This window comes from Heterodontus francisci, chromosome 29 (genome assembly GCF_036365525.1).
Source record: "Heterodontus francisci isolate sHetFra1 chromosome 29, sHetFra1.hap1, whole genome shotgun sequence".
NCBI lineage: Eukaryota > Metazoa > Chordata > Chondrichthyes > Heterodontiformes > Heterodontidae > Heterodontus > Heterodontus francisci.
In genome coordinates this window covers 50,640,188-50,666,360 of record NC_090399.1, presented here as the reverse complement: position 1 = coordinate 50,666,360, position 26,173 = coordinate 50,640,188, and the positions used below count along the sequence as shown (strand labels likewise).

Sequence of the window (26,173 nt, the reverse complement as noted above, 5' to 3'; positions counted from 1 at the left end):
TCCCCATCTCTGTTCCTTTACAAATGTTAGACTTATCCTCAACTGAGGTGTTACTGAGCATTCTTTTCCACTCCGTTTGCTTTCGTCGTTCCCACATTTCCAAGAATTTAACCCATTTATTGTTATATTTTTGGCTCCCAGTCTTTGTTATAAGCGAATCTCAAATCATGTTAAACTTGATCATTCTATGATCACAGTCTCTCAAAGGCACTATGACTTTCACTTTCTATATTGTATCTGTTTTATTTACAGTACAGATGAGCTGTGCATCTTGTGGCTTCCTTGACTGGGTAATGATGCTCTGACTTTAGACCACTTGGGTTTTTCTATCTGGTTGTTTGAAACTTTCCTGAATGTTTTACTCTTTTACAACCTGCAGCGTTGTCACGTTTCTGATATTCTGCAACACTGTAGTGCCCTACTGTCACAACAAACCCATTTCTACCTTGTTATTTCTAATGCTTCGAGCATGCAGGTACGTATATCTTACTGTGGATTTAGAAGCACCTTGGGTTAGATTTTGCTCAGAGATGGATTAACACCAAAACAGTACTGGGATTGTATTCCCATCCATCATAGAGTCATACAGTTACAATCATAGTCATAACAGCACAGGAGGAGACCATTCAGCCCATTGGATTGCTCTACAGAGAGTGTCATAGACTCAATCAGTCCTATTCCCTGGCTCTATCCCCATAGCTCTGTAAGTTTATTTCCCTAAAGTGCCCATCCAATTTCCTTTTGAAATTGTTCATCGTCTCTCCTTCCATAACCGTCGCAGGCAGCAAGTTCCAGGTCATTATCAGTCGCTGTATAAAAAAGTTCTTCTTCACATCCCCCCTGCATCTCTTGCCAAAAACCATAAATCTGTGTTCCCTAGTTCTTGTACCATCAGCTAATGGGAACAGCTTTTCTTTATCTACCTTATCCAAACCTGTCAGAATCCTGTACACCTATATCAAATCTCCCCTCAATCTCCTTTGCTCCAAAGAGAACAACCCCAGCTTCTCCAACCTAACCTTGCAGCTAAAATCCCTCATCCCTGGAACCATTCTGGTAAATCTCCTCTGCGCCCTCTCAAAGACCCTGACATCCTTCCTAAAGTGTGATGACCAGAATTGGATGCAATACTCTAGTTGTGGCCTAACCTGAGCTTTATAAAAGGTTCAGCATAACTTCCCAGCTTTTATATTCAATACCTCTATTTATGAAGTCCAAGATCCCATATGCTTTGCTAACAACTATCAATGTCCTGCCACCTTCAAAGATCTATGCACATGTACCCCAAGATCCCTCTGTCCCTCTACATTCTTCAGAACTGCACCATTTATTCCATATTGCCTCTCCCTATCCCTTTTGCCAAAATACATCACCTCACATTTCTCTATGAAATTCCATCTGCCACTTGTCTGCCCATTCTGCTAGCCTAGCTATGTTCTGTTGCAGTTGATGAGTATCATCCTCACAGTCTGCCACATTCCACCGGCGCGACTGGACTGAGAAGCAGTCCATATTCCCATGGTGCACCTTCACCACACATTTACTGTGGAACCCTGGTGCAATTTGCTTTGGGGATGGGGGAAGAAAACTCAGTGTATCCGAAAAGGGCCATGGCAGCTGCTTTATGTCTGTAACAAGGTGGCTCATGGCAATGTCTAAGGCTTTAGGCCACCTTCCTCACAACATTAAAATCTTTTCATTTAAGGAAGGAGGCCCATGAAGGGCACGATCCAGGCCCAAGGAAGAATAGTCATCTTCAGCATCCCCTGCAAAGCTACTTAATGCTGGGAGAAATTGACTGACTTTTCCAGATTAGCCAAAGTAACAAGGGGCAGGCATATTTTGCAACAGAGCACTTTAATATGCAAGTTTCTCAGTTGCAATCCCCTTGTTCTCATTCCATTGAACATCATCTGCACCTCCATGCAAGAGGTACCATAAACCATCCCATACATAACCCCTTCTTTTACCTATAAGAGTTCCTTTATTCCCAGCTGAACATGTCAGAGGAAGTGAAAGACTAATTCCTATTCCTTCTATGTAATACTGCAGTCTTTAACATTACAGATTTATAATGCAAACAGTCTGAAGTGAATATTCTAGAATTGCACATGTTAAAATATTGTAATTAACACACACACTAGGTACCATGTGGAAAAAAGCCATCCACTCCTCCACATACTCATATCTCAAGTGTTACTGTATAAGGGTCCGAACCTCGCTGACCAGATTAATTGGTTCTATTGGGTATGGGTACCGGTTTCCCACATAGCGTTCAATCCCAACCAATATTTTAGCCCTATAGAAGCATGGAATCTCACAGCACAAAAGGAGGCCATTCAGCCCATTTTGTCTATGTCAACACTGAAACAGCTATTCAATTAGTCCCAACCTTATGCTCTTCCCCCGACCCTGCTGTGTTTAAAGAGTTAACGTTTTTGCATTTCCTGTTCCTTTTCTTCATCTGGATATCTTTCCCTCTGTTTCAGATATTGCTGCCAGAAATTTCATTTCCTCTCATATCTGGTTACAATTCATACCAGCCCAGTGTAGTGAATGGAGAACTTTTGCCAGGTTATTTCAGCATCTAGTCCTATCCTGTTCCTTCGCAGGACCGTCCTACACTTTGGAAGTTGGCAGGACAACAGTACACTGGGCCTGGATTTAGGCTTTAACTGCTAAATAAATGTATTAAGCAGTAAAAGAAGCAGTGAACAACATCAATAGCATAGTACTATATAGTAAGAACAGTAGTAATATCATAATTAGCTCCCTTGTCCTATGCTTAAATGAAAAATCATCATTTCCAGACCTGAGCCAATCACTATTTCCACTTTTGCTGTTTTTCTTAAAAAAAAACTTATTTTCTCTTTACCCCTGCTGGACCCCTCTCTTCTCTCATAATACCCCCCTTTCACTGTTCCACTCAGATGCTGCCCTCCCAATTCCCTACTCCAACCCTTCAGTACTCTTCCACCTTCCTGCCATCCCAGACTCAACTCCCTCTTAGATAAACCTTCACCATCCCTCGGTGTCTCTATCGGCATCCTCCAAAGGGCTCATTGCGGCACTTTGCGCTGGCTCACTACAAGCAGCAAACCCAATTGCCCCACAGTCCTCCCTGCCCATTGGGACTAATCTTACTAATCTCCTTTCTGGCCAACTGACCCCTCCCGCTGCTGACTCTGGGGACTCTGCCAGTGGATCAGCTATCACAAACCCTCGACGCACCTTGTGCCAGAATATATGAACAAGACCCTTGCCATCCATGAACTTACTGGGCATGGTTACATCAACATCATGGCCTTGGCAGAAACCTGGGGGACAGGTGATAACACCTTCCCTCTTAAATGAAGCCTCCCTGCTGCCTGTACCTTCCACCCGCCCTGCTGCCTGCACCTTCCACCCGCCCTGCTGCCTGCACCTTCCACCCGCCCTGCTGCCTGCACCTTCCACCCGCCCTGCTGCCTGCACCTTCCACCCGCCCTGCTGCCTGCACCTTCCACCTGCCCTGCTGCCTGCACCTTACACTCGCCCTGCTGCCTGCACCTTCCACCTGCCCTGCTGCCTGCATCTTACACCCGCCCTGCTGCCTGCACCTTCCACCCGCCCTGCTGCCTGCACCTTCCACCCGCCCTGCTGCCTGCACCTTCCACCCGCCCTGCTGCCTGCACCTTCCACCCGCCCTGCTGCCTGCACCTTCCACCTGCCCTGCTGCCTGCACCTTCCACTCGCCCTGCTGCCTGCACCTTCCACCTGCCCTGCTGCCTGCACCTTCCACCTGCCCTGCTGCCTGCACCTTCCACCCGCCCTGCTGCCTGCACCTTCCACTCGCCCTGCTGCCTGCACCTTCCACCTGCCCTGCTGCCTGCACCTTCCACCTGCCCTGCTGCCTGCACCTTCCACTCGCCCTGCTGCCTGCACCTTCCACCCGCCCTGCTGCCTGCACCTTCCACCTGCCCTGCTGCCTGCACCTTCCACCCGCCCTGCTGCCTACACCTTCCACTCGCCCTGCTGCCTGCACCTTCCACTCGCCCCGCCAAGACCATCACAATGGCAGTGTGGTGCTTCTCATTAGATCACACCTTGGCATGACCCCCTACTCCTCTCGCTCTTTATTGTCCTTCGGGTACTTCACCTTGTTCCAACCCTCTCACATCTCAGTCAAAATCATTGTTCTCTACCGCCCTCCCAAGTATGATAAAAATTTTCTCATCAAGAACTTTTCAATGTTTTCCTCTCTCATACTCTGTATCAAATGTTTTCTCATCCAGCGTGATTTCAACCTCCATCTCAACTCATCCTCTCTCTCCTGAGTTCACAGCTTTCTTATGCTCCCTAAATCTCTCCCCCTGTCTCAGCTCATCTGCTGCTGAAACCCTCATTCACGCTTTCGTTACCTCGAAGCTCCACTACTCCCACGCACTCCTGGCTGGTCTCCCACATTCCACTCCCTGTGAACTTGAATTCATACAAAATTCTGCTTTATCTTAGTCTTAACTCGCACCAAGTCCGGTTCATGAATAACCCTTGTGCTTGCTGACCTACACTGGCTCCCAGTCGAGGAATGTCTTGATTTTAAAATTCTCATCCTTGTTTTCAAATCCCTCCATGGCCTCGTCCCTCCCTATCTCTGTAATCTCCTCCAGCCCCACAACCCTCCAAACTATCTGTGCTCCTCTGATTCTGGCCTCTTGTGCGTCCTGATTTTAATCGCTCCAGTCTTAATAGCCGTACCTTCAGTTGCCTTGACCCTGAGCTCTGGAATACCCTTCCTACAACTCTCTGCCTTGCCACATTGTTTTCCACCCACTTAGACACTCCTTATAACCTCTCTGTCTCTGACTCAGCTTTGGTCATCTGACCCAATATCTCCTTGTGTGACTTGGTGTCATTCGTTGTTTTCTAATGCTCCTGTGAAGCACCTTGGGACTTTTTATTATTTTAAAGACACTATATACTTCTAATTTTTGTTGTAGTTTACAGAGTGGTTCTTTATTTTTCTCACCATCTGTGGAAGCAATGTGGCCTGACTAACTCCCAGGTCACTCAAATTCTCCTCAAAGGCAACTGACACCGTCACTGATTTGAAAAAGACAGGTTGTTAACAAGAACAGCTGCGAAATGTAAACAACTGGGCTGTTCAATTTAAAAAGGCTATGAATCAAACACACACACACACACCTTGGAAAAAACAACAGCATAATGGGACAGAAATTAGTCAATGGAACTGAATATTGACTTGGAACGGAATAAGCAGCCGATCCAATACTGCCTGTTTTATGCTCCCTCCCAAGGCCAATTTCTACCTGAACAAGTTTAATAAAAAGCAAAATTCTGCAAATCTGTAAATCAAATGCAGGTTCTTTCCACAGCTGCTAACTAAACGACTGCACACTGCTGGTTTCAAAGATTTTGTTTCAACATACCAAACTGTCACAGTCTCCTGGTTGTTAACTATTAAAGAGCCCAATTGCAAGCTAAATCAATGTCAAACGATGAGGCCCAGGCTTGCCCTGGTTTTTAAAGGGACTTGCATTACAAGACAGCACCAGTGCAACAGGACTCCTCACAGGGAAAGGTCTCTCACTGCATTCTCATCATAAACAGCAAATCTATAAGGATCCTCAGAACAGTCTGCACCTTCCAGATAAATCACAGCTCACCTTCTCATTTTCACCAATAACCCATCAGGGCTGCATGCAAATTGCAGCTTCCAATAAACACACTCAATATCCAGCACGAAGCAAACAGGCCGCTCAGCTGGATCCTCTCACACAGAACAAGGAGCATTTTCCTCCCTCCCCCATCCTCACTGAATAATCAGACTGCTCTGAACATTTTATTAGATAAAGTTTATACAAACCCCATTATTTCCCCCACAGTCTCCTGTTTGCAGATGTTGCAATAAACGAACAGGCCGCAGAAGGGAGGAGAAAACGAAGAACATTGGGAATACTCTTTGTGATTGACATCAATATCAGCCAATCAACTGCTGCACTATATTTATAACCTGGCAAGACTTAACATGTCAATCACACTTATTAACCAATTAGACTGGACTAGGAGTGGGAATTCTAATATAGACTGTAAAATCATCACAAAATGAAAAACACAGTGAAATGCTGAAATCAGCAGCAATTTAAAAAACAGGCTTTGTGGAGCTATCTCATCTACTGTGTCAGTGGCTCAGTTAGTAACAGGATTGTCTCTTGTATCTGAATGAGAGATTGTGGGTTCACATCCCACTCCAGTACTGTGTTGAGGGAGAGGGAAATGAGACATTAAACCGAGGCTCTCTTTGCCCTCTCAAGTGGATATAAAAGATCCCTGGACAAGATTTGAAGAAAAACAGTGTCCTGGCCAAGGTTTATCGCTCAACCAACCATTATCCCATTACTGGATGTGGGATCTTGCTGTGCACAAGTTGGCAGCTCTCACAGTATAGCAGCGTCAACTTCATTGGCTGTAAAGCACTTTGATACATGCTGAGGTGATGAAAGTGCTTCTATGAATGAAAGTTTTCTTGATTTACTGAGTCCCAGCACCAGATGCTTACAATCTGACATCTTCAAAAAAATAAAAACACAGCCATTCTTCACTGTATCTGAAGCTGCTGGAACATGTCTTTCAGTCACAGAGTGACATTGTAGATACCAGTGACAAGATTTATATGGTCACTGTAAGTAATATATTGTAAATATAAACAAGATTTCTTCTGGCTACTTTATTTTAGTTTAGAGATACAGCACTGAAACAGGCCCTTCAGCCCACCGAGTCTGTGCTGACCATCAACCACCCACTTATACTAATCCTACACTAATCCCATATCCCTACCACATCCCCACCTGTCCCTATATTTTCCCTACCACCTACCTATACTAGGGGCAATTTATAATGGCCAATTTACCTATCAACCTGCAAGTCTTTTGCATGTTGGAGGAAACCGGAGCACCTGGAGGAAACCCACGCAGACACAGGGAGAACTTGCAAACTCCACACAGGCAGTACCCAGAATTGAACCCGGGTTGCTGGAGCAGTGAGGCTGCGGTGCTAACCACTGCGCCGCCCCTCTACACTTGTGTACATCTCTACACCGCCTCTACACTTGTGTAGAGATACTGCATAAATCAGGTGGATGCTTTCCTCTGGTCATTTGCAGTAGTAACACAGTAAATGTCAGCAGGGGTATTACCTTGGGGCACAGAGTACAGTGGCATTGCAAGGATCTACAGTAAGGTTTCCCCGAGTCACTTTATGTAATGGCAGTAAACATCAGCCAGAAGATTTCTTCTGGTCACTGAGTATAGTAACACTGTAAACATCAGCAGGAGGATCTCCTCTGCTCACTGAGTATAGTAACACTGTAAACATCAGCCGGAAGATTTCTTCTGGTCACTGAGTACAGTAACACTGTAAACATCAGCAGGAGGATCTCCTCTGGTCGCTTGTGCAGTTTTGGTCTCCTTACCTTAGGAAGGATATTATTGCCTTAGAGGGAGTGCAACGAAGGTTCACCAGACTTGTTCCCGGGATGGTGGGACTGTCTTATGATGAGAGATTGGGGAAACTGAGCCTGTATTCTCTAGTTTTGAAGAATGAGAGGTGATCTCATTGAAACCTACAAAATATTTAAAGGGATCGACAGGGTAGATGCAGGTAAGATGTTTCCCCTGGTTGGGGAGTCTAGAACCAGGGACACAATTTCAAAATAAGGGGGAAGCCACTTAGGACCGAGATGAGGAGAAATTTCTTTACTCAGAGCTTTGTGAATCTTTGGAATTCTCTACCCCAGAGGGCTGTGGAAGCTCAGTCATTGAGTATGTTTAAAGCAGAGATTGACAGATTTCTAAATACCAATGACATAAAGGGATTTGAGGATAGTGTGGGGAAAAAAGGTATTGAAATGGATGATCAGCCATGATCGTTTTGAATGGTGAGGAGGCTCGATGGGCTGAATGGCCTACTCCTGCTCCTGTGATCATATGTTCCTCTGATCTCTATAATGCAGGTTCCAAATTTCCTTGAGGTTTTAGTCTCACCGAAGCTATTTACTGGGGTTGACTGGAGCAGGATAGTTGAAACTTTGAGCACCATTTATTTTCGCTATCTGACGGAAGTGACCCATTAAATGTGCATAGGCTGGTTCCCAACCCAGACCAAGAGCTGGAATGTGCGATTAGGCTGGGTATTTCTTTTTCGGCTGACACAGACGTAATGGGCTGAATGGCCTCCTTTGGTGCTGTTAATCTTTCTGTTTAAGAAGCAGTGTGCACTTCGCCACTCTTTCTATGACTGAGTAAAGAGGCCCATTAGAAACGGAGAAGCCTGAAGCTGGAGGGAGCACTCTGACCTTAGTCTATCTAGAGGAGTATGCACTTTTACATCATGTGCTGCCAATCCATTCAGTACATGGGAAAGGGGCCTGCCGGCTGTCAGTCCACAAATATTATCTCGTACCCATTCTGGCAGCTTTATCTTCCAGAAAATAAAAATTCTCACTCACTCTGTCATTCCTTCTATTGGAAATTTAGTTGGTCCTAAAATATAACACAGTTTGGCTAGTGTACTATGTACCAAGAAGAGTGGTGCAAGTTGCAAATAATGAACATAGGAACAGGAGTAGGCCATTTAGCCCCTCAACCTTGCTCCATCATTCAATGAGATCGTGGCATCATGGCTGATCCTGTGATCTAACTCCATATACCCGCCCATTCTCCATATCGCTTAATACCTTTGGTTCACAAAAGTCTTTCGATCTCATGTTTAAAATTAACAATTGATCTAGCTGTTTACAGAAGAGAGTTCCAAACCTCTATCACCCTTTGCATTTAGAAGTTTCCTAATTTCAGTCCTGAACAAACTACAGATATATTCCCTGGAATTTAGAAGGTTAATGGGTGATCTGATTAAAATTTTCAAACTATGAAGGGGAGCAGATCGGATAGAAAGAGATGACAAACACCATCATTCATTTGACAAGCAAACATCACCCAGGAATCAGATGTACAGTTCCAGCTAAAGCAGGGGGCATTGAGGAAACATTACAGGTGAGAATGAGCAATTACAGACGGTAGCAGGAAAAAAATACAACTGGCTAAACAGCTACTCCTAAACAATGTATTTTTCTCTAGGTTTTGGTTTTGTGTCTGCCTCTAAAAAACTCAATTATAGTGCTTGAAGAATTTAACAGCCAGCTAAAAGCTAAATGCTTCTATCAATCCAAGGCTGATATCATGTTGCAATGGCAACTTGCATTTATATAGCACCTTTAAAATAGTAAAACATCCCAAGGTGCTTCACAGGAGTGTTATCAAACAAAATTTTAAACTGAGCTATGTAAGGAAGTACTAAAGACGAGAGAAAAGTAGAGATGGGCAGTGATTTAAGGAGGGAATTCCAGAGCTTAAGGCCTAGGTAGCTGAAAGCAAAGTTGGCAAGGGTGGTGCGATTAAAATCAGGGATGGGCAAGAGGCCAGAATTGGAGGAAATTAGAGATCTTGGAGGGTTGTAGGGCTGTGGGAGGTTACAGAGATAGGGTGGGACGAGGCCAGGAGGGATTTGACAGTTTTATAATAAAGCATTGCCTGACCGGAAGCCAGTGTGGGCCAGCAAGCTCAGGGGTGATGGGACAATAGCACTTAGTGCCAGTTAAGATACGGGCAGCAGGGTTTTAGATGTGCTCAAGTTCCTGGAAGGTGGGAAATGGGAGGCTGGGCAGGAGAGCATTTGAAAGGTCAAATCCAGAGGCAACAAAGCCATGGATGGAGGTTTCCAAAGCAGATGAGCTGAGGAAGGAATAGAGATGTTGCAGTTTGTTGTTGTAGTCTTACTGGAACAGGCCAATAGGGAATCTAAAGTACAGTTTTCAAATATATGAAGATGTTGTAATTAGTTCAGTTTCTATTTGACTGAGAATTCCTGCTTTATTTTGAATGGCTGGTTCTTAAAATCCATAAAATTCCATTAAACTTTTTCCAGAATATAAAAACGTCATTTATATTCAACAGGGGGTGCTGTTTGAAAGCCTTATGGGCCCAACAGGTTGTTTGAAAAATCGGCAGATTGATACTCCATAAAAAGGAGCGAGAAATACAGCCCACAGCTACCTTTGTGATTCTGAGACTAGGGTCCTGATTCTTAATAAAGGAAACTATGAAGGTATGAGGTGCGAGTTGGCTATGATGGATTGGGAAACGTTACTTTAAGGGATGACGGTGGATAGGCAATGGCAAACATTCAAAGAGTGCATGGATGAACTGCTACAATTGTTTACCCCTGTCTGGCACAAAAGTAAAATGGGAAAGGTATCCAAACCATGGCTTACAAGGGAAATTAGAGATAACATTAGATCCAAGGAAGAGGCATATAAATTTGCCAGGAAAAACAACAGACCTGAGGATTAGGAGCAGTTGAGAATTCAGCAAAGTAGGACCAAGGGATTGATTAAGAAGGAGAAAAATAGAGTTTGAGAGCAAGCTTGCGGGGAACATAAAAACTGACTGTAAAAGTTTCTATAGGTATGTGAAGAGAAAAAGATTGGTGAAGACAAATGTAGGTCCCTTACAGTCAGAAACAGGGGAATTTATTATGGAGAACAAAGAAATGGCTGACCAACTGAATGCATACTTTGGTTCTGTCTTCACAAAGGAGGACACAAATATCATACCAGAAATGTTGGGGAACACAGGGTTTAGTGAGAGAGGAACTGAAGGAAATCAGTATCAGTAGAGAAATGGTGTTGGGGAAATTGATGGGATTGAAGGCCGATAAATCCCAGGGCCTGATAATCTACATCCCAGAGTACTTAAGGAAGTGGCCCTAGAAATAGTGGATGCAATGGTGGTCATCTTCCAAGATTCTATAGACTCTGGAACAGTTCCTACAGATTGGAGGGTAGCTAATGTAACCCCACTATTTAAAAAGGGAGGTAGAGAGAAAGCAGGGAATTATAGACCAATCAGCCTGACGTCAGTAGTGGGGAAAATTCTAGAGTCCGTTATCAAAGATTTTATAGCAGAGCACCTGGAGAACAGTGGTAGAATCGGACAGAGTCAGCATGGATTTACGAAAGGGAAATCATGCTTGACAAAACTACCAGAATTCTTCGAGGATGTAACTAGTAGAGTTGATGAGGGACAGCCAGTGGATGTGGTTTATTTGGACTTTCAGAAGGCTTTTGACAAAGTCCCACATAAGAGATTAGCGTGTAAAATTAAAGCACATGGGATTGGGGGTAGTGTATTGTGATGGATAGAAAATTGGTTGGCAGACAGGAAAAAAGGAGTGGGAATAAACAGGTCTTTTTCCGAATGGCAGGTAGTGACTAGTGGAGTACCGCAGGGATCGGTGCTAGGACCCCAGCTATTCACAATATATATTAATGATTTAGATGAGGGAACTAAATGTAATATCTCCAAATTTGCAGATGACACAAAACTGGGTGTGAGGGTGAGTTGTGAGGAGGATGCAGAGAGGCTTCAGGGTGATTTGGACTAGTTGAGTGAGTGGGCAAATGCATGGCAGATGCAGTATAATGTGGATAAATGTGAGGTTATCCACTTTGGTAGCAAAAACAGGAAGGCAGATTATTATCTGAATGGCTATAAACTGAGAGAGGCGAATATGCAACAATACCTGGGTGTTCTCACTGAAGGTAAAAAAGGCAAATGGTATGTTGGCCTTCATAGTGAGAGGATTCGAGTACAGAAGCAGGGATGTCTTGCTGCAATTATACAGGGCCTTGGTGAGGCCACACCTGGAATATTGTGTGCAGTTTTGGTCTCCTTATCTGAGGAAGGATGTTCTTGCTATAGAGGGAGTGCAGCGAAGGTTTACCAGACTGATTCCTGGGATGGCGGGACTGACGTATGATTGTTTCGGTTAGGATTATATTCACTGGAGTTCAGAAGAGTGAGGAGGGATCTTATAGAAACCTATAAAATTCTAACAGGACTTGACGGGGTAGCTGCAGGAAGGATGTTCCCGATGGTGAGGAACTCCAGAACCAGGGGTCATAGTCTAAGGATACGGGGTAAACCTTTCAGGACTGAGATGAGGAGAAATTTCTGCACCCAGAGAGTGGTGAGCCTGTGGAATTCGCTACCACAGAAAGCAGATGAGGCCAAAACATTGTATGTTTTCAAGAAGGAATTATATATAGCTCTTGGGTTTAAAGGGATCAAAGGATATGAGGCAAAAGCGGGAACAGGCTACTGAGTTGGATGATCATAATGAATGGCGGAGCAGGCTCGAAGGGCTGAATGGCCTACTCCTCCTCCTATTTCCTATGTTTCTATGTTTAGTGAGATTGTGGTATGGAGCCATTCCTAGGATCAGATTGGAAGGGGTTCATTCTCACTGGATTTCAGCCTTACATCTGTTGTGGGGATGTCATTGGAATCTGTAATCAAGAATTGTGTGTCTGAGTACATAGAGAAATTCCAGCTGATTAGTGAGAGCACCATGGATTTGTAATGGGTAGGTCATGTATAATGAACTGAATTGAATTTTGTGAGGCAATAACAAAAACAGTAGGCAGGGGAATGTCTATGTCTGTAGTTTATATGGATGCCCAGAAGGCATTTGATAAAGTTTTATGTAAGAGATCATTAGCTAAAATTAAAGTTCAGGGAACTGAAGGAAAATTATTGACTTGGTTTGGAAATTGATTAAATGGTGGAAAACGGAGAGTTGGGATAATGGGTATGGACTTGAATTAATAGGAAGTGACCAGTCAGGTATATACTGGTGCGATTAGCAGGGTGTTTTACTGGTGTGTTAAAGTTCCACTCTGCTGCCATTCTGCTGTCCCTACAGGCCCTGACAAAATTTTGGGAAACCTATTTAAAAGGGAAAACTAAACTATGGCTTTGTAAATAAGCAGTGTCAAGAAAACCCCATCTGCCAAATTAGAAATATTAATTTCATCGGTAGGAAACTTCCATTAGACTTTTAATAGAAAAAATCTTAGTTAACTTTAAAAAAAACTACGCCAAGATGGCTACTGCAATTTGCATCTGAAATACCAGGAGATTGAACTGAAGATAAAAATCTGAAGACAAAAGTCTACCAAGAAGCCCAGCCAGGACAATGCTTTGGCTAACTGAGTAGATTACCCAGATCATCCTCATTAATGGGACATTCAAAGACATCCTGAGGCATTCATAAAAGTGGAGACGTCCCTCCAGGGGTCAACACTGACAGTACCACCTGAGAGAGGTTTGGGGTTTTAAACTTTGGACCTCATTAAAAAAAAGGGGAATGAGAGAACCATGTGACCGTCTGTCCATCTCTGGAAAAACAGGAGTTTTGTTACACAGAGAGGAAACAAGCAGTAACTGAGTGTGCAGCAGCAGAAGGCTGCGTGCTTCCCTTTCTCTCTGTCTCTCTCGCTCCAGAAAACATCAAGTTTGAAAACTGTCTGTGACTGTGGACCCTCCAAGCCTAAAGACTGCTACAGCCAGAGACCAGGGAAGAGAGCTAACTACGACTCTGCCTCCAAGAAAACCCTGAGCAAAGCGGGTCAACTACAAAGTGCACTTTGACCAGCCAAGACTTCAAGAGTACGACTTCAGCCAGATGACCAGCGAATCATCCAACCTCAGACTGTGCATTTAATGTTGATTTATTCTGGACTTATCCAACCAAAAAACCTACTTTCCACTTTGTAACCTATTTGTGTGTGTGTGATTCTCGTGTGAATATGTGTTTGAATATGTAGTGTATTTCTTATTATTTTTAAATCGGGGTTAGATTGTTAAGTATAATAAACTTACCTCTTTTTTGTTTAAACTCAAGAAAACCTGTCCGATTGGTTCTTTCACAATCACAGTAAAGGAAAAAGGTAAAACATTCACGGAGGTGGAAAGCACAACAACTGTTTTAAAAGGAATAAAGTCTGTTGTGGTCAAATAAAAGGAAGAGCAAGAGCGGAACCTGAGACCCTCTCCTCATCCGGCTGTAACAGCAGTGATTTTTTTAAAAGTACAAGGAGTAACAAAATCCTATCTGTTCTAAATAAGTAATTATATCACTTTTAAATTCAATAAGGAAATGATCCATTCAAAAACAGTTCATACTTTAAACTTCAAAATGAAAGCCGATATGTGGCTCTATCACTTGCAGAAATTGAAGCAGAACTTAGGGAGGAATGTGATAGTGCAGCACCTAAAATTAGTGACCAAGCACCATTTCCTGTTTGTTCTTCTTGGGCATGTTAATAAAAAACATAGATTAGATTAGAGATACAGCACTGAAACAGGCCCTTCGGCCCACCGAGTCTGTGCCGAACATCAACCACCCATTTATACTAATCCTACACTAATCCCATATTCCTACCAAACATCCCCACCTGTCCCTATATTTCCCTACCACCTACCTATACTAGTGACAATTTATAATGGCCAATTTACCTATCAACCTGCAAGTGTTTGGCATGTGGGAGGAAACCGGAGCACCCGGAGGAAACCCACGCAGACACAGGGAGAACTTGCAAACTCCACACAGGCAGTACCCGGAATTGAACCCAGGTCCCTGGAGCTGTGAGGCTGCGGTGCTAACCACTGCGCCACTGTGCCGCCCTCGGAGTTGGGACATCCTGGACAGTGATCTAGGTATGGAAGACCAAATAATCTTGAATAAATTAGGTTTAAATAATCCAAAACTCTAGCAGCTGTCGAGACAGAGCTCAAGGAGACCCAAAGCAATATTTAAAATATCCAGAATTTTAAATGTCTTACAGTTAAAACAAGAAAACAGTAATGCAGCAAGATTGCAGAGGGAGATAGGGAAAAAATTAGCTCAGAAAAATAATGGGAATTTCACCAAAAAGAACAGTTGTTTTTTTGTTTTTCTCAGTGTCCACTCAGCAATTCCAATCAAGCAACAACCAACCCTGTTTTTTTTGGGGGCTTTACTCTGTATGTAACCCCGTGCTGAACCAGTCCTGGGAATGTTTGATGGGGACAGTGTAGAGGGGGCTTTACTCTGTATCTAACCCCGTGCTGTACCTGCCCTGGGAGTGTTTGATGGGGACAGTGTAGAGGGTGCTTTACTCTGTATCTAACCCCGTTTTTTTTTTTTTTGTTTTTTTTTATGTTGAGGGGGCCTTTATTCCTCAGGCCCCCTTTATATACACACTTATATTTTTTAAATAACTTTATTAAAACCAGATAAATAAACAAAAAACTCAAATTAAAATGCCATTCTCGGCGTCGACAATGCACTCCAGTCCCTGCGGTGCCCACCGGTCGCGGAAGGCCTCAAGCGTACCGGCGGATACCGCATGCTCCTTTTCCAGGGACACCCTGGCGCGAACGTAACCGCGGAAGAGGGGCAGGCAATCGGGGAGGACGGACCCCCCGACGGCCCGCAACCTGGACCTGTGAATTGCCACCTTGGCCAGGCCCAGGAGCAGACCGACGAGGAGATCCTCCTCCCGGCCCAAGCCCCTCCGCACCGGGTGCCCAAAGATCAGGAGCGTGGGACTGAAGTGCAGCCAGAATTTGAGGAGCAGCCCCTTCAGATACTCAAATAGGGGCTGCAACCTCGCACACTCCGTATAAATGTGGAACACGGACTCGTCCAGGCCGCAGAAAGTACAGGTGGCCTGGGAGTCCGTGAACCTACAACCAACCCTGTGCTGTAGCTGTCTTGGGAATGTTTGATGGGTCAGTGTAGAGAGAGCTTTACTCTGTATCTAACCCATTTTTTTGATGGAAGCCTTTATACCCCAGACCCCTTTTATATTTGCCGAGGGGGCCTTTATTTCCCAGGCCCTCAAAAAGAACAGAAGTACTGGCCTAAAGATAAGAAATAGTATGGTAAATGTAAAAAGATGAGAGAGAACACTACAAATTTGAGGCCTGGAAGGAGAAAGAATGCCAGCATGGGTCCGACAAGAAGCAGGAACAGGCAGAGGAACTTGTACCGAAATTGATTCTCATAGGTGAGAGTCTAGGATTAATTTTCTTAAACCACATTTGGCATAAAATTTTTTAAATCAGACAATATTGATGCTTTTATTCAAACAAAGCATAATTCGTATGGACCAAAGCTGTCTGCAATGAATGGCATTGACCATCTTTGAGTGGTAAATTATTCATGATTTTTTCTTCTTTCAATCTGATGGACGATATGATCTCTGAAACAGCTATTCTGAATTCGATGACACAAAGCCACAAGCATGGAGGTGTAAATAGTAGAAACTAAAGAAAACTTTCCATAGCACATGAAGAGAATTAACAATGATGTAGAAGATACATGAAATTTTTTGTGAAAAATACCCTGAATATAAAAAAAGAGAAGTCGTAATTTAACAACTATAATTAGGTTTTAAAGTGCACAGTTGTTAGTTATAAATGGTTACCCAATAGCCACATAATTCAGAAATATTGATCACTTGCTTCCAGCAATTAATGTTGTGGATAGCTGGAGGTATCCTGATAACCATTGTTATGACTTAAACTTTCCTCCAATACCCTTTACCAGCACTAATGTGAATAAGGCACTTTCCTTGGGCAGGTTCACACACGTTAACAACTGAAAGTAATAAAGCTTGCAGGTTGAGAGCATGGGCTAGCTAAGTGCAGCAGAGACAATAATCATTTGTTGAACTATTTTACAACAGCAAATGTATTTGATGCTTGGTGTATGTTTTGGAGGATTCAATGGGCTGGATTCTACAGCCCCCCGACGTCAGGGGTCTTTGTGAGGGGGTGGGAGGCCGGATATTGCCAGCTCCCCCACGCTGCCTGGTGATGGGACCAATATTTAAATATGTTAATTTAGTTAAATGAATGAATTGAACACTTACCAGCTCCTGCCGTCCATTCCAATGCCATATTGACGACAGCGGCCAACTCTTCCACACCTTCGGATCTCTGTTCGCAGATCTGAGGTGGAACGCTGGTGGGGAGGAGGTATGTATTCAGGGAGGGAGGGGTGAATTTTTTTTTTAGAATTAGAACATTACAGCGCAGTACAGGCCCTTCGGCCCTCGATGTTGCGCTGACCATCTGACCTACACTATTCCATTTTCATCCATATGTCTATCCAATGACCACTTAAATGCCCTTAAAGTTGGCGAGTCTACTACTGTTGCAGGCAGGGCGTTCCACGCCCCTACTACTCTCTGCGTAAAGAAACTACCTCTGACATCTGTCCTATATCTTTCACCCCTCAACTTAAAGCTATGTCCCCTCGTGTTTGCCATCATCATCCGAGGAAAAAGACTCTCACTATCCACCCTATCTAACCCTCTGATTATCTTGTATGTCTCTATTAAGTCACCTCTCCTCCTCCTTCTCTCTAACGAAAACAACCCAAAGTCCCTCAGCCTTTCCTCGTAAGACCTTCCTTCCATACCAGGCAACATCCTAGTAAATCTCCTCTGCACCCTTTCCAAAGCTTCCACATCCTTCCTATAATGCGGTGACCAGAACTGCACGCAATACTCAAGGTGCGGCCTCACCAGAGTTTTGTACAGCTGCATCATGACCTCGTGGCTCCGAAACTCGATCCCCCTACTAATAAAAACTAACACACCATATGCCTTCTTAACAGCCCTATTAACCTGGGTAGCAACTTTCAGGGATTTATGTACCTGGACACCAAGATCTCTCTGCTCATCTACACTACCAAGAATCTTCCCATTAGCCCAGTACTCTGCATTGCTGTTACTCCTTCCAAAGTGAATCACCTCACACTTTTCCGCATTAAACTCCATTTGCCATCTCTCAGCCCAGCTCTGCAGCCTATCTATGTCCCTCTGTACCCTACAACACCCTTCGACACTATCCACAACTCCACCGACCTTCGTGTCATCCGCAAATCTACTAACCCACCCTTCTACACCCTCATCCAGGTCATTTATAAAAATGACAAACAGCAGTGGCCCCAAAACAGAACCTTGCGGTACGCCACTAATAACTAAACTCCAGGATGAACATTTGCCATCAACCACCACCCTCTGTCTTCTTTCAGCTAGCCAATTTCTGATCCAAAGCTCTAAATCACCTTCAACCCCATACTTCCGTATTTTCTGCAATAGCCTACCGTGGGGAACCTTATCAAATGCCTTACTGAAATCCATATACACCACATCCACGGCTTTACCCTCATCCACCTGTTTGGTCACCTTCTCGAAAAACTCAATAAGGTTTGTGAGGCACGACCTACCTTTCACAAAACAGTGCTGACTATCGCAAATGAACTTATTCTTTTCAAGATGATTATAAATCCTATCTCTTATAACCTTTTCCAACATTTTACCCACAACCGAAGTAAGGCTCACAGGTCTATAATTACCAGGGCTGTCTCTACTCCCCTTCTTGAACAAGGGGACAACATTTGCTATCCTCCAGTCTTCCGGCACTACTCCTGTCGACAATGACGACATAAAGATCAACAACAACGGCTCTGCAATCTCCTCCCTGGCTTCCCAGAGAATCCTAGGATAAATCCCATCTGGCCCAGGGGACTTATCTATTTTCACTCTTTCCAAAATTGCTAACACCTCCTCCTTGTGAATCTCAATCCCATCTAGCCTAGTAGGCTGTATCTCAGTAATCTCCTCGGCAACATTTTCTTTCTCTACTGTAAATACGGACGAAAAATATTCATTTAACGCTTCCCCTATCTCCTCTGATTCTGCACACAACTTCCCACTACTATCCTTGATTGGCCCTGTTCTAACTCTTATCATTATTTTATTCCTGATATACCTATAGAAAGCCTTAGGGTTTTCTTTGATCCTATCCGCCAATGACTTCTCGTGTCCTCTCCTTGCTCATCTTAGCCCTCCCTTTAGATCCTTCCTGGCTAGCTTGTAACTCTCAAGCGCCCTAACTGAGCCTTCACGTCTCATCCTAACATAAGCCGCCCTCTTCCTCTTGACAAGCGCTTCAACTTCTTGAGTAAACCACGGCTCCCTCGCTCGACAACTTCCTCCCTGCCTGACAGGTACATACTTATCAAGGACACGCATTAGCTGCTCCTTGAATAAGCTCCACATTTCGTTTGTGCCCATCCCCTGCAGTTTTCTTCCCCATCCTACACATCCTAAATCTTGCCTAATCGCGTCATAATTTCCTTTCCCCCAGCTATAATTCTTGCCCTGCGGTATATACCTGTCCCTGCCCATCGCTAAGGTAAACCTAACCGAATTGTGATCAGGGTCAAACATTTCGGATTGGTCTCGGTGGTGGTGGGAAGGGGTAAAGTTTATAGTTTATGAACTTTGTCGGGGCGGCGATGTCTGGAGCACAAGGTAGATGTTTTTTGGCAGAGAGAGAGACTATGTTATAAACTGAATGGTCATTATGGGGAGGGGTGGGATAGGGTCAGGATAACATTATTTAATTTTTTACAGTCACGTTTCTTTAAAAATTTAAATTACATCGAAAGGCTAGAAGCCCTTTAAAAATGGCACTGGTGCCTGCGTAGCTGGGGACAGACCGCCCACTCGCTCCACTTCACCGGGGGCTGGTCCGCCTAGGCTATTTAAATGAGCCGCCGCGCTGAATATCGTGCCGACTCTGTGGTGTCTGGTCCGCGCGGGAAAGCCGCCATCTTTGAAGCTCGCCGCCGATCTGTAAAATGCAGCCCAATATGTGGAAAGCAGCATGCTAACAGACCACATAATTTAGGGTCAACCTAAATATCAAATTTATTGTTGTGATGTAAGTTCACACACATGTAAGTCAGCAGATAAACAGCAACAAGACATTTTACTGACATCAATGTTTAAACCATTTTCTAAAACAAAAATATTTCAAGATTTTTGAGGAGTTTATTCCCCTGTTTTTAACAGAATCCTGGATGACATAAACATGGGATCTGCAGCGCCAAGAAGTTACAATTGCTTATGGTTATGTGACATTTGGTTGGGCTAAGCAAACTCATGAAATGGAGGCAGTCCCCAGATATATGCATAACTTTAATGTGGTCTGAAGGAGAGGTTCTTTGAAGGACTCACTCCTCTTTGGTCATTATACACCTGTTTTGCCATAGATGTTAATATTGTAGTAACTGCTTTCTCAGAAGGATATTGACTGATGAGTCATTCAGTAGTGAGATAACAGCTGTCTCCTTTCACAACTTGCAAACATTGTCTGAAGTCCCAGTCAAACAACAGTAACATGATTGCCATATCACAAGCAATTTAGGTATCTTATCTGAATATCCACTCCAAAACAGTCGGTGCAGATTGCTTATGCTCAAGCCCTCACATCAAGATAAAATAAATTCTCTCTAAACAGAAAGCTCTCCTTAAATACTCCAGTGCGGTGCTTCTGCTACAAATTCATATTCACGACTCTAATATGGAAATTCATTACAGTATTAGATAGGGTGGAGTGCCCGTTCATCATAAACATATCATACTAATGACCAATGGTCAGACAGATATGATCATAACATGCTTCCTATGGCCAAATCATGTTTAAAGCAAGATGCCAGTAAGCTTGTAAATGGAAAGTTAGAATGAAACATCTTTATAAGGAAGGATACTGAGGAATTTTCTTCCACAAATCTCTTGTTTAAGCAGAGTGAGGAATATCTTAAGTTTACGTTGAGGGGATTCTTAACTTCTTGAAGCATTTATTCGAGATTCAGGCACCCACAATTCCCTGACAAGTCTCTACATGACTAAGGATGACAGATGAGCAGAGGAAGAGGAGGAGGTTGTAACTCTGGGTGCTCAGTCTATTTACAATTTTTCCCCGAAATTATTTCCTCATCTCCCTTCAGAAAGTGGATATGTCAGTGCAGTGTAAGAGAGGAATTACAAAGCAATTCTGGCAGGCGTCATGCTGGAGTCCTGGAATCTCACAGCACAGGGGAGGCTATTCAGCCACCGTACCTTTGGCAGCTCTTTTTAGTTTCATTCCCCTGCTCCTTCCCCATAGCCCCACGGACCTTTCCTTTTCAAGTATATATCCAGTTCCCTTTTGAAAGTTACAACTGAATCTGCTTTCACTGCCCTTTTAGGTAGTGCTTTATAGTTCATTATAACAGAATCCTGAAACTGGTCTGCTTCCACTTACTCAAGGTACTGGAAGGAAGGAAGGATTGGAAGATTTCTATCCCATGTGAATACGTCTATGTAACTCTAAAGAGGAGGAGTAGGTGAAGCAGTTCTGGCAGAAGTCACATTGAAAGCGCCTGTCGCCTGTATGGGCGCGCTGATGTTTTAGTAGGTCTGGTAACTGGGTGAAACCTTTATTGCAAAACTCACACTTGAACGGTTTATCACCCGTGGGGACGCACTGGTGTCTCAGAAAGTAGGAGGAGCTCGAGAAAGCTTTGTCGCAGACCTCACACCTGAACGGTCTCTCCCCTGTGTGGATACGCTGGTGCACCACAAGATACGATGAGCTGCAGAAGTCTTTGTCACAGGTTTCACACCTGAACGGTCTGTCATCGGTGTGGCTACGCTGGTGTATCCGCAGGTATGACAAGCTGCAGTAATCTTTGTTGCAAACCTCACACCGGAACGGTCTCTCATCTGTGTGGCTACGCTGGTGCATTCGGAGGTATGACAAGCTACAGAAATCTTTGTTGCAAACCTCACAACTGAACGGTCTCTCACCGGTGTGGATACGCTGGTGTGCAACAAGATACGAGGAGCTGCTGAAATCTTTGTCGCAAGTCTCACACCTGAACAGTTTCTCACTTTTACGAACGCACTTGTGTACCAGGAGGCCTGCGGATGTCCCGAAAGCTTTGCCGCAGGTTTCACACTTGAATGCTTTCTCCTCTGTGTGGGTACGCTGGTGTTCCACTAGGTGCGACTGCTTCAAGAAAGCTTTGTCGCAAACCTTGCACTTGAACGGCTTCTCGCCCGTGTGGATACGCCAGTGTTGCAGCAGGGCTGACGCCTGTGCAAAGGCCTTTTCACATACCTTACATTTGAACGGCCTCTCGCCTGTGTGAACGTGCCGGTGTTTCACGAGGCTCGACGAATGACTGAAACCCTTATCACACACCTCACACTTGAACGGCCTCTCGCCTGTGTGCATGCGTAGGTGGCTCACAAGGTCTGATGACTGTGCAAAGGCCCAGCCACACATGTCACACTTGTACGGTTTCTCTCCCATGTAGCTGCAGTTATGTCGCAGGACACACTGTCCTGGCTAAGGCTTTGCCAAAACCTCACACCTAGAGCAGATTTGCAGAAGGCGGGTTCATTATGAAGCCATGCCTTTGATGATGACCAGGATCTATCTGTCGCACCTCTCCTCCATATAATCCAAGTATGGTTCAATACAATTCAATTGTTCTGCAAAACAAAAACCAAAAGTCATCTTATCTCCTTCGATATTTTCTGTTTAACTCCTCCCAGGAGGCTGTGACACGTCAGTGGCAAGTCCCAGGATGCCCTCACCCAACACCGACACATTTGCTCTGTCACCGGATAGTGATCAGGAGTGAACACTCTGGCTGGTTTCTTTCTCCTCTCTCCCGAGAGAGGGAGCTCTGACATTGAATGATCAGAAGGTAACTGAAAGGTTCATGACTAATATCATGAGGCAGTTGTGAAAGTGAATGGGGTATTAGGATATATGGCTAGAGCGCTAGAAATACAATCCTTTCCTTGTGCAAGAACTTGGTCTGGCTCCATCTGGAATATTGCGTCAGTGTCCGAGAATTAGCACAACTGAAGGCACTCTACAGACCATCTAGTTTACAGTGGAAAGAAAAATTGTGCCGTTTCTATAATGGGCGTGTCACCCACAATGGCAGTTTCACACATGGCCAGCGCATTCAAAAATACAGCCTCATATTTCCAAATTTCTGGGAACTGATCTTTCCATGTTAAATTACTTCCTCAAAGAATTTTCATTTCCTCCGTCCATCCCGTTTCCATGCTTTTTGGGGAAGATGGTGGCACAGTGTTAATGTCACTAAACTAGTAATCCACAAGCCCGGGCTAATGCCCTGGGGACACAGGTTCGAATCCCACCACGGCAGCTGGTGGAATTTAAATTCAATGAATTAATAAAAATCTGGAATGGAAAGCTCGTCTCACTAATGGTGCCTCGAAACTATCATTGATTATCGTAAAAATCCACCCGGTTCACTAAAGTCCTTTAGGGAAGGAAATCTGCTGTCCTTATCTGGTCTGGCCTACATGTGACTCCAGACCCACAGCAATGTGGTTAAATCTTAAATGCCCTCTGAAATGGCCTAGCAAGCCACTCAGTCGTCAAGGGAAGTTAAGAATAGGCAAATAAATACTGGCCTTGCCAGCGACACCCACATCCCATGACAGAATAAAAAAAAAAATCAGCACCCATTCCTTCTATATACCAGTGTTCTTCCTTAACTTTCAGTTTTACAATAAGATCCTGAAAGGATAAAATAATCTCTAGAACATCATAGTCATCCCAAACATCAGGTTCCGCATTGAGAAAAGAACCAGAGATTTCACTTAGTAAGACTTCCATGCCTGTATCATCAGGTCCCACTGAATGAGGGCCCCATCTTCACTACCAGTATTGCTCAGTCCAACCGAGTGAGGCCCTCAGCTTCCTTGCCCATATTATTCAACCCCACTGAATGAGGGTTTCAACTTCTTGACCCACGTGGCTTGGCACTACTGGGTGTGGGTTCCGGATTCCTTTTCAACTTTGCCGAGCTCCGCTGAGTGCAGATTTCAGCCTCCCTGGCTATTGTACTTGGTTCCAATGAGTGAGCAGTTCATGCCTGTGAATTAGTTGGTTCAAGTGATGTTTTGCCCAATAATAATTTGAATTACATAGAAATTACAGCACGAGCATATCCTTCATTTCCTTTCTCCCTCATGTATTTACCTAGCTTCCCCTTAAATACATCCGTGCTCTTGTGGTAGCGAGTTCCACATCCTAACCATTCTCTGGGTGAACAAGATTCTCCCGAATTCCTTACTGGATTTATTAGTGACTATTTAATATTTATGACACCCAGTTCTGAACTCCTCCCACTAGTGGAAGCATCTACTCTACATCTACCTTGTCAAATCCCTTCATAATTTTAGAGACCTCCATCAAGGTCACCCTCATGCTGGGATCTTATGTGGCCCTCTGAGACAGGGTGGGAGGTGGTGGGGGGAGGGGCATGGAGCATCACAACATGTGGCGGAAGTGGGGGGGGGGGTGGGTGGACGCCCCCCGTCACCAAGCAATTTTCCCAGGGGTGGAATAGGCCGCTGACAGCCTTCCCACCTGGAGGTCAATTGAGACCCTTAAGTGGCCTATTACTGGCCAATTAAGGGCCTTTTTTACCATCACTGGGATCTTTCGAGTGGCCAGAGAGTGGGGCTGGGGGGGAAGGGAGCCTCCGTCATGTAGGGAGAACACCTTGTAAAATTAGGCACCCTCCCTGCAGACTTGGCGGATGGGGAGGGTCCCTCCTTTGTGGGCAATTTGTGGCCCATGGAGGACCCCTGCTGGGAACCACTTTACCCCCTGGGCTCTCCCTCCCGCTGGACTGCACTACCATGACCCCACCTTCTGGACTGACCCTGGTGACCCCGCCTCACCTACCTCTTGGCCTAGATTTCAGCGCTGGGCCTGGATCCGAGGCTTTTGCAGTACCGGAAGTGGCCACCTCTTCCGGTGGTGCTGCCGATACTGCTGAGCTGCTGGCCCTCTGATTGGCCGGCAGCTCTTGGGGGCGGGATCTCTGTCTTTTAAGGGATGGGGATCTCAGCGTTGGACACTTAGAGGTTAAAAGACCAGGGGATCGTTCTGGTGCACGAAAAGGCCAGGCCTGACGCCAGGTGCCCCGCCTCCAACTCAAAATCCAGCCCTCAGTCGTTTTTTCTAGGGAAAAGAGCTCTAGTTTGTTCAATTTATCCCGATAAATTATAATCTTGAAAATCTGATATCAGCCTTGTAATTCTATTTTGCACCTTTGGCAGTGCCTCTATATCCTTTCTGTAATATGGAGACGACAACTATGAACAGTGCTTCATTTGTGGTTTAACCACGTTTTTATACAAGTTTAACGTAAGACAGAATCATTGATTCATATAATATATCAGGGAATGATTACAGCACAGAAGGTGGACATTCGGCCCACTGAGTCCATGCAAGCTTTAGTTTAGTTTAGTTTAGAGATACAGCACTGAAACAGGCCCTTCGGCCCACCGAGTCTGTGCCGACCATCAACCACCCATTTATACTAATCCTACACTAATTCCATATTCCTACCACATCCCCACCTGTCCCTATATTTCCCTACCACCTACCTATACTAGGGGCAATTTATAATAGCCAATTTACCTATCAACCTGCAAGTATTTGGCATTCTCCAAGAACAATCCAGCCAGTCCCACTCCCCACCTGTAGCCCTGCAATTTTTTTCCCTTCAAACACTTACCTATTTCCCTTCTGAAAGCCACGATTGAATCTGCCTCCGCAACCCTTTCAGGCAGTGCTTCAATGTGTCAAAAGGTTTTTCCTCCTGACACCATTGGTTCTTTTGCCAATCACATTAAATCTATGCCCTCTGGCTCTACACCCTTCCACCAATGGAACAGTTTCTCTATCTACTCTATCTATACCCCACATGATTTTGAAAAGCTCTATCAAGTCTCCTCTCAGCCTTCTCTGCTCTAAGGAAAACAATCCCAGCTTCTCGAATCTATACACATAACTGAAATTCTTCATCCCTGGAATTAGTCTCATCAATTTTCTCTGCACCATCCCCAAGGCTAAATATTCTTTCTAAAGTGCGATGCCCAGAATTGGACACAATATTCCAGTTGTGGCTGCACCAGTGTTTCATAAAGCTTCATCAGAATTTCCTTGCTTTTGTATTCTATGCCTCTATTTATAAAGCCCAGGATCTCATATTGTTTTTTAATGCTTTCTCAACCTGCCTTGTCACCTTCAACGATTTGTGCACATATACCCCCAGGTGCCTCTGTTCCTGCATTCCTTTTACAATTGTATCCTTTATTTTATATTGCCTCTCCTCATTCTTCCTACCAAAATGTAGCACTTTTCTGCATTAAATGTTACCTACTTCTCTGCTTTTGAATTCTATTCCTCCAGAAATGAAACCCAGTGTTTTGTTTGCTTTTTTTATGTCCTTGTTAACCTGCTTTGCTACTTTTAATGACTTGTCATTATGTACCACAGAGATTCCTTTGCTCATCCACCCCATTTAGACTCTTAACTTTCCA

At 44.4% G+C, this 26,173-nt stretch overlaps 1 protein-coding gene across 1 annotated transcript in view; it reads right to left on the bottom strand.

Moving 5' to 3' along the window:
• The window catches only part of LOC137345838 (zinc finger protein 208-like), a 52,047-nt gene that overhangs the window by 11,971 nt on the left and 13,903 nt on the right, over positions 1–26,173 (bottom strand). Inside the window, exons 6-11 of the mRNA XM_068009087.1 lie at positions 24,528–24,702; positions 21,085–22,132; positions 16,817–16,908; positions 13,779–13,879; positions 1,379–1,566; positions 55–142 (exon numbers count right to left, since the gene is read on the bottom strand). Of these exons, the coding sequence (XP_067865188.1) occupies positions 55–142; positions 1,379–1,566; positions 13,779–13,879; positions 16,817–16,908; positions 21,085–22,132; positions 24,528–24,702 (1,692 nt within the window). The remainder of the gene's footprint in view (positions 1–54; positions 143–1,378; positions 1,567–13,778; positions 13,880–16,816; positions 16,909–21,084; positions 22,133–24,527; positions 24,703–26,173) is intronic.